The following is a 9,215-nucleotide window of genomic DNA, read 5'->3' as shown; positions in this document are numbered from 1 at the left end:
GGGGATGAGACAACCATGCGAAATCAGGCAGGGTATCACCGTGACAAAGCTCGGGTAGGGGACCACGCTTGCTTCTACCCGCGATGCAACAATCACGCACACATAATTTTCGATGGTGTTGTAAGTGATATGGCGGCCTAGAGAAGGAGATCTGCCATGCGATCTAAGATCCAACAAGATTGATGGCAAATTGCCATAGATGTGGAGTAAGACCTAGCGAGAGGAGAGTATGCAGGCAGAGGTAAAAATGGCTGAGGAATGAAAATGCTAACTAAGCTCCTTACATGCTACCTAGGTCTTCTTTGGAGATAACATTACCTAAGACAAGAGACCTAATGTGGTGGTTGTGTAAATATAGTCGGTAAGCATCTACAACTTCCCAGGCCCGGTCATGAGATTTTAGGGGCCCGGGGCGGGATGAGAATATGGGGCTCTTTTAGACTTAAAGATTCTTATATACAAAGTCTTTGATGATCATATCAATAGAAAGAGAATTAGAGATACGTCTTCTCTAAAATGGCGTTGTCACGCCGACAAATGGGTGGTGTCCAGTTTCCTATCGGTGCGGCGGCATGGAGCTGGTCATGGGGCGTATTTGACTAGGGTACACAAGAGATCATGTGTTGGTCGGAGGCAATCAGGTAGGGAGTGATCACCCCGGGAGATCACGTCGAATTGCCATTACCCTCCTACGAGCCCAATTGCACACACGTGTGGTTGGCGGAGGTCAAATTATATGTTTGGTACGGTGAAACTAATTGCATAAAGAGAACATTCTATGACATAAATCTTTAATCAGCTAATACCAGTCGTGTCTTCAGGCTTTGCTATCGCTGAGGTACGTATACGTATGATCGGCCTATCGTTGAACATCTGTGATGCTTCTGACTACTCTCTGCCATCATACTTTAGTTCGCTACTCTTCTTTTTACCTTCATCCGGGTTTTTGGGCCTATTATATTTTTGTTCAAACTTTGACCATTTAAATAATGAAAATATATAATGTATGTGTACAAAAAATATTTTATTGTATTTATATTTGTTTACTCCTAATGTCTCAGTTCGTAGTCTTCACGGTTAATTTTCATCCCACCTATTATGGTTTTTTTTTCGTCCTCACTCCCACCTCCCAGCGATTCCCCCTGAACCGACGAGCGGCAAAAAAACCTCAAAGACCACCTAGCGATGCCTCTACGTACTCCCCTCGCAAGCAACAGAACCAGATGAAAAAAAAATCTACGAAGAAAAACCAGCGAAAAAAACGGGCACGACCCGCACGCACGCACGGTGCACGCACAACTCGCATTCGTCCCTGCGCTACCTATACATCCTTTCGCCGCCGCCCTCCCATCGATCCGTCGTCGATCCCTGCGCTACCTACATCCTTTCGCCGCCGCCCTCCCATCAAGCCACCTCCGCACTCCCATCAAGCCGCCCTCCTCCTTTCGTCCAAGGCTAGGAGCTTCCCTCCCCAATCCGATCTGACGGAGAGAGTGCCAGATCCGGCTGGGGGAGCCGCCGTAGAGCCTCCACGTCGGTGGAGCAGCAGCAGCCCGATTGAAGGTGGGTGCCCGAGATCGTCCAGCAGCTCGCCGCACCTAGCAGAGGAGCAGCAGCATCCACCGGCCACACAGCTTGCCTCGCCGCACCGCAAACCATCGAGGGCCGGGGCACCTAGCAGAGGAGCGTGCGGCAAGCTCGTCACCATCCAAGCCCCGGCCCCTTTCTCGCTGTGCCATGGCGGCGGAGGTCGACAGCACCCGGAAGTGCGGGGCGGCGGCCTTCCTGGACGACCCCTTCGAGGTGAAATATTCGAGCAGATCGAGACCTAATAACACCGTGCCAATGGCCGCCGCAGCCTCCTCCTCGGCCGCCTGGAAGCGATGGCTTCGCCCCGAGGTAACACCTTTGCTCAATCCTCCTTTTCGTTTCTCCTCGGCTCTCGCTGCCACCAACATCGTTCGTAGATCAGAAACTTCCCTGATCTGATGACACACCTTTCCTGGAACTTTGATCTGATGACACACCTTTCTTGAAACTTTGATATGATGACACACCTTTCTTTTGGTTTGATTACATGACACACCTTTGATTCATAGCTGGATAAATTGACACAAATTGAGATTTTCTTCGTAAAACCGCCTCCTCCTCCTCCAAGAAAAAAAGTTAAGGTTCGTGCCTCTCGCCGGCGCCGGCGCAGGTCCGCCTCGTCTCCGTTGGCCTAGGGCCATGGAGGTGCGGTGTATCCTGGCAAGGGCCGGCGGGAGTGCTTCGTTTTTAGTCGTTTTTTCCAATCTTGTTTGGGTTTGTGTCCTACTCAGGAAGGCGAGACGGCGGGGGCTCCCTCAAGATGGAATAAAGGTCTCCCCGCCTAGTCCCCGTTCCGGCGGTGCGTCTAGCATCGTTGGTGGGCGTGTGAAGGTGTGTCTCCGGCAGATATATCTTTGATGGATTTGCTCGGATCTCGTCGTTGTTCGTCCACGTTCGTGTGTCTTCGGTTTGGATCCTTCCGATCTACGTTATTTTTCATCGGCGGCGGTTGTTGTTCTGTGGTGCTGGTCCTATGGGGTCTTAGCACAACGACTTCCCGACTGTCTACTACAATAAATTATGCCTGGCTTCGGTGATGGAGGGGCGATGACGGCGGCGCGCCTTCGGCTCGCTTTGGTGCTTGTAGTCGTCGCTAGGTGGTCTACGGATCTAGATGTAATTTTTATTTCTGGTGTTCGTTGTACTGCCTTGATTGAAGATGGATAAATTGAAAGTTCTTCCGCAATTTTTTTTTGAGTTTTTCTCTCCTTTTTCAGGTATGAGCCCCCACGTAATTATTTTTGGGACACTTTTGCCCTCCCACCGACTCACCTGCCTGATTCGATCGAGCCAAACACGTCTCGATCAGTACATGCATGTAGAGGCTCCATTCATGCACGAGTACATATGGGAGCTCTACAGTATGAAACTAGGTGATCCTGCTGCATGCCTCCTTCCCGGCGCCTTGCTCCCCGTGGCTCCTTTCCCGCGTGCCGCCACCTCGCTGTCTCCTTCCCATCGCCGGCACACGGCCGCGACGGCGCCGGAGCGTGCCATCGTTGCTAGCTTTTTAGCTGCTCGATGTTGTTGTATGAAGTAGTTCTGTAGACTGTAGGTCTCTGCTTGCTTATTGATGTTGGCTAGAGCCTTCTGTAGCTGCTAGCTGCTGTTGTTTGAAGTAGCATATGGCCAGCAGCAAAATACTAGAACTGTAGCCCTCGCTTGATGGTTGTGGCATGAATTTATGCACAGTTTCGTTCAAAAAATTGACATCATTTTCACCAATTGTTTGACATGATCTCTCTTTATTTTTGTACCATTTTCACATGTCACAAGAATATATATGTGAATCCACAAAAATCTGCTGAATAAGATGCATATGTACGCTTCCAAAGCTGTGACATCTGGCTCCATCAATGCAATGATCAGCGCGTTCTACTCTGCGTGAAGCCTGCCCAGTAGCTCTCCCGCATCATCATCTCCATGATCTTGGGTTCCTGCACGACTCAACCTCCTGCGTGCACGAGTGAGACGATTAGAGTGAGAGAGGGGGAGAGGGAGGGAGAGAGAGAGAGATGGGATGCCACCTGTCAGTCGATGAGCGAGGAGGAAGCGGCGGCCGTGCGTCACGGGATGAGATCGAAGCAGGACAGGAGGCGATGGGGAACTGGCAGCACGGCGGCACAGCGAGGTAGGTGCGGGGGAACTGGCAGCGCGGTGTGGGAGGAAGCACGCAGCAGCAGAGGCGGCGGCGCAGGGCTTTCTCTTCCTCCTATGCGTGGCTCCGTCTCGTTTGGACTTCGTCGTTTCCTTCGACCAGGAAAGCCTCGATCGAATCAGGCAGCAAATTGGTGCAAGGGCAAAACCGTCCTATAACAAATTACGTGCAGGACTGCGGGTCCATACCTAGAAAAGGAGACAAAAACTTAATTTGTGTCATTTAATCCAGCTATCAATCAAAGATGTGTGAGGTAATCAAATCAAAAGAAAAGTGTGTCATCACATCAAAGTGCCAGGAAAGATGTGTCATATTATCAATTTGCTCCTGATAAAAGGAATCTTCGTGGGTGGATGATCTGTTTTTGTCATCTCCTCTCATGATGAAACACGCGATGATGTGCAGGTGTATCCGATCTTCGCGGCGACTGGCGTGGCCGTTTCCATCTGCGCCGTGCAGCTCATCCGCAACATCACCACCAACCCCGAAGTCAGGTACCAAACCCAACCCAAGCCCTATCTATCTCGTCGGCGATCTGACTTGAACCGCCCACGAAATCTCAAACCGTTGGTTGTCGTTCAGGGTGACCAAGGAGAACAGGGCGGCGGGGATCCGTATGCTAAGTTGCTTGCCCTGGGACAAAGTGAGGTGATAGAGGTCAACCATATACTAATCCTCGGATGGAGCAACAAGCTGGTAATGTTCTGGTGAAAAATTGCTTTAGTATCAATTATAAGTAACAAATCGGTCAGGCAGCAGATAACATAGTAAAGCGTGCTGTGATAAAACCTGACGATCCCCTAGCAGTGCATTTCCGAAGTAGGCTTGTAAGAAATGTTATGCATGCTGACTTGTAGGATTTTATTTTCAAGGATCCAATGCACAAGACTTAATTCTGTATTTTAAATTCCATTTTAGACAAACCAACTTTGGAAGTTAAATGTTGGTCTTTTTTCACCATTTTTAGTCACTTTTTGCACTTCATTTTGTACATTATCCTTCAATCTTACCGAGGGAAGTTGTGCACTGAGCACTGAGGTTGATTTGCTTGCTTGGGTATTGATAAAGACTGAATCAACTGGCTTACTACTTTTTTCACTATGTGGAGCAGGGTTCTCTTCTGAAGCAGCTAGCTATAGCAAATAAAAGCATTGGTGGTGGTGTAGTTGTTGTCCTCGCAGAAAGAAACAAGGAAGAGATGGAGATGGACATAGGAAAGCTAGGATTTGACTTCATGGGAACATCTGTAATATGTAGAAGCGGCAGTCCTCTAATCCTAGCAGATCTAAAGAAGGTACCGAGCTATTCTTCTGATCTTCCAATATGAATACACTCCTCGGATGGTTTCTTTTCATGCTATGTGTTATGCAAATATCTACCTTAAATGCCCTTTCCTCCCCACAGGTTTCTGTTTCCGAAGCACGTGTTATTATTGTTTTAGCACCTGATGAAAATGCAGACCAAGTTAGTGTTTTTTTCTATCCACCTTTACCGTTTTGGGGTTAACAACTCATATAATTATTTGCTCAACGTTCGTTTTCTCCATTCCCCCCAGAGTGATGCACGAGCTTTGCGTCTCGTACTGAGCCTGACTGGAGTAAAAGAGGGCTTAAGGGGGCATATTGTTGTAGAGATGAGTGACCTTGACAATGAACCTTTAGTGAAATTGGTTGGAGGTGAACTAATTGAAACAGTTGTTTCCCATGATGTCATTGGACGTTTGATGATACAGTGTGCACTCCAACCTGGCTTGGCACAGGTACATTTCAATGTAACACTTGGTTCTCCAGTAAGAAAGAAAAGAAACAAAATCTTTGAGCCTGGCATACTAAACTGCAATGTTGTTTGATCCTGTATTTTTGCCCGGGATGTATCTCCATGATTGCTAACCCACCATATTCTTTTGCAGATATGGGAGGATATTTTGGGATTTGAAAATGCAGAATTTTGTATAAAAAGATGGCCAAAATTGGATGGCATGCGGTTTGGCGATGTGTTAATCTCATTCCCTAACGCTGTGCCCTGCGGAGTGAAGCTTGCGTCAGCATTTGGAAGTATATTAATGAATCCGGATGATGATTATGTTTTAAGAGAAGGTGATGAGATCCTTGTTATAGCAGAAGATGATGATACTTATGCACCTGCTCCTCTACCAGAGGTTAATTTTCTGAGCTATGCTTAATGTTGTTTAATATTTAGTCTCTTTCTACCAACTATCATCAAGCCAGTCATACTGCCCAGATAAAAAATTCCTATTCACTTTGGTTTTTATTTGATCTATGTTATTTCTTGCCAGCTGCATAAGGGTTTTCTACCTAACGTTCCCACCCCTCCTAAATATCCAGAGAAAATTTTGTTCTGTGGTTGGCGACGTGACATTCACCATATGATAATGGTAAGTTAACCTGCGCATTTTGCCAGGATCGATGTACGCACATTTTGGATATGAATGTTGGTGCTGTTATGTAGGTTCTAGAAGCATTTCTTGCTCCGGGCTCTGAATTGTGGATGTTCAATGAGGTGCCAGAGAAGGCGAGGGAGGCAAAACTGACTGACAGTGGTATGGATATTCTTGGACTAACAAACATTAAACTTGTACACAAAGAAGGGAATGTTGTCATCAGGCGGCACTTAGAAAGCTTGCCTCTTGAGACCTTTGATTCTGTGAGTATATGCCCTATCATAGAGACAAATATAGTACTCTGAATGTTTCTACAATGATTGTTTCATGAAACCATCAATGTTGTCCAAAATAGTTAATTATCTTGGCTCTCATTTCTTTTACTCTCAGTTTACCTATGCTGAAATACACCCATTGCTAACTTTGAAACCACAGATTTTAATTCTTGCAGATGAGTCGGTGGAGGACTCCATTGTACAATCGGATTCACGGTCCATAGCTACACTTCTTCTAATTCGTGACATTCAGGTGAGCAACAAGCAGCCTGGCTGTAGCATATATAACTGACAGTGCACAGGTAGATAACCGCTGCATTACTGATGTGTACCTTCTTCTGTAGTCCAGACGTCTTCCATCATCGAAGGAGTCAAAATCACCTCTACATCACAATAGCTTCTCTCACAGCTCATGGATTCGGAAGATGCAACGTGCATCGGACAGATCAATAATAATCAGTGAGATACTGGACTCAAGAACTAGAAACCTTGTATCTGTCTCCAAAATCAGTGATTACGTCCTGTCAAATGAACTTGTCAGTATGGCATTAGCAATGGTAGCAGAAGACAAGCAAATCAACAGAGTTCTCCAGGAACTTTTCGCTGAGGAGGTACTATCTCAATTGTGACATAATTTGAATTGTGCTTTAATATTGCTATAACATGCTTTTCCCACAATCTATGTGTACAAGCCACACCTACCAGTTAACAATGACTTGAAGCATCTCTATTTAATGACGTACCAGATGATAGGTTTTAAAGTTAACTACCCAGTATCCTGCCTTAGATCTGACCCTGGTAATCCTGTGGTACAGGGCAACGAGATGTGCATACGGTCTGCTGAGTTTTACCTGTACGAACAAGAGGAGTTAAGTTTCCTGGACATAATGGTGAGGGCTCGTGAGAGAGACGAGATTGTGATCGGCTACCGGCTTGCAAACACCGATGAGGCAATCATTAATCCAGAGCATAAGTCGGAGATTAAGAAGTGGTCTTTAGACGACATGTTTGTTGTGATCGCGAAAGGTGACTGACTGGTTTTACAATGTCATCTCACTTTTTTTGAAGCACAAGTGTATACTATGATAGTAATAATAGTACAATACTAATCCATGCTAGCTGATAGAAATGATAACCGGGCAAAAGCATATGTGAAAGTACAGTTGGGATCTTATCTCACCCGAGACATTGGCACTGTACATGTCGATTCATGTCGTCTCCGTAGCATTCAGTTCGCCTCAACGTAGATAACTTCGGCGCCCCAGCCTGAGGTTGTTGCTGATGAGTAAATAAGCAGTACAGTGGATCCATGCAGTAGGAATAGCCTGTGATTCATGTTGTATTTTGTAAGCCCGCGGCTAATTATTGAATCCATGATATGCTATATGCCATGATGTGTTGATGTTCAAAGGAAAGAAAGATGACATGCAGTGTATTCTGCGAAGGCTCCTGTAATTCTATCTAAACATAGATGAACAGCGTGCATCTTCGTTTTTTTTTACTTTTGCTATGCTATGTTGATGTTCCAGCTTCCAAGAAAGAGGGGCAATGCAGTGTAATGCTATCTAACCATAGTTGTACTTGTGCACAGTGCATCTTGGTTCTTTTACTTTCTCTTTAGACTTAGTAACCTTGGTTGCAAATCAAGCAAGTGTGAAATAGAGCATCTCTGCGCTAGAAGCATATCATCGGAGCTAGGTGCTGGTGCTAGCTCGTTGACTGTCGAGACATTAAAGAAGGTTTGAATCCTGGCATGTCTCTGCAAAGCTTTGAAAGAAAGTCAACTGCCCATGATACTACCAGTTTAGGAGTTGTAGCTGTAGGTGGTGCTTGCGGTCATCACAGCATGTGGAGATGGCTGCACCAACTGGTAGGAAGAATATTTGGTACCGGTTTAGGATGGGTTGGTAGCCAAAGCCAAGGGACATTCTGAAGAGGGTGTATCCACCTTAACACCCATACCGGTGCCAGTGGCATTCACAACGCGAGTTGCTTGCTCCTGGCTGGCATTGCAAGTAAAGAACGTTTTCTTTTATCAAGGACCACTTCAAGCACTGATCCTGCTACTTCTCTACTTATAGCACAAATTGCCAGTTTTAGGGCGAACCACAGTGAGTCGGCAATACTTCATGCTTCAAACATGAACCGCTGGATATGCTGAGGCGAGCTATTTCTCCCGATCATGCTTCAAACATTCTGAAGAAGTTTGCTTTAATTTTGTTGCTCCTGCTTGCTTTGTTTATCCATTCCATACATGAGGATGACTCATGTACTCATTTTGTTTCTTACTGAAATGGTAAAGAAAACAACAAAGATTAGTATTTGTTTGCTTTAAGTCATCAAATATTTTTTCATTGTGATTTGTAATTCATTTTTTATTAAATGCATGTTGAGCTAGCATTATCTTAGTTGGGAAAATTTTATTTTTGCCACTCAAGATTTTGCCAATTTTCCTTATGCCATAGTAGATTTTGACATTTTACTTTTGCCACTCTTAGTTTTTGACAATTATCACAATTGCCATTTCTGTGGCAAAAGCAAAATTTTCGGAGTGGCAATTGCGATACATTTCAAAAGCTAACAGTGGCAAAAATGAAATAAAATCATTTTTCTTTTGCCACAAGAATGGAAATCATGATAATTGTCAAAAGCTAAGAGTAGCAGAAGTGAAATCTCAAAATCTAGAATGGCATAAGGAAAATTGGCAAAATATAGAGTGGCAAAAACAAAATTTTCCCATCTTAGTTGCCTAGAAAATTTGCTATAGGCCATAGCGAATAACATCTAAAGG

General features: G+C 45.2%; 1 protein-coding gene across 7 annotated transcripts in view; it reads left to right on the top strand.

Annotated features, from left to right (window-relative positions):
• LOC119287433 (probable ion channel POLLUX) overlaps window positions 1–7,863 on the top strand; it is a 23,702-nt gene extending 15,839 nt beyond the window's left edge. For 4 of the 7 annotated variants that reach the window (XM_037566974.1, XM_037566973.1, XM_037566975.1 and 1 more), the window contains exons 8-18: window positions 4,154–4,242; window positions 4,331–4,444; window positions 4,860–5,042; window positions 5,153–5,212; window positions 5,304–5,507; window positions 5,658–5,906; window positions 6,045–6,143; window positions 6,218–6,412; window positions 6,585–6,677; window positions 6,769–7,035; window positions 7,240–7,863. In XM_037566974.1, the coding sequence (XP_037422871.1) occupies window positions 4,154–4,242; window positions 4,331–4,444; window positions 4,860–5,042; window positions 5,153–5,212; window positions 5,304–5,507; window positions 5,658–5,906; window positions 6,045–6,143; window positions 6,218–6,412; window positions 6,585–6,677; window positions 6,769–7,035; window positions 7,240–7,458 (1,772 nt within the window). In that variant the 3' untranslated portion in view covers window positions 7,459–7,863. Of the gene's footprint in view, window positions 1–4,153; window positions 4,243–4,330; window positions 4,445–4,859; window positions 5,043–5,152; window positions 5,213–5,303; window positions 5,508–5,657; window positions 5,907–6,044; window positions 6,144–6,217; window positions 6,413–6,584; window positions 6,678–6,768; window positions 7,036–7,239 lie in introns of those variants that run through there. The other 3 variants (XM_037566977.1, XM_037566979.1, XM_037566978.1) reach the window with 3 other exon arrangements.
• Window positions 7,864–9,215: the final 1,352 nt, after the last annotated feature.

Source organism: Triticum dicoccoides, chromosome 4A, assembly GCF_002162155.2.
Source record: "Triticum dicoccoides isolate Atlit2015 ecotype Zavitan chromosome 4A, WEW_v2.0, whole genome shotgun sequence".
In the NCBI taxonomy this organism is placed as follows: Eukaryota; Viridiplantae; Streptophyta; class Magnoliopsida; order Poales; family Poaceae; genus Triticum; species Triticum dicoccoides.
This window is presented reverse-complemented; position numbering and strand designations above follow the sequence as displayed.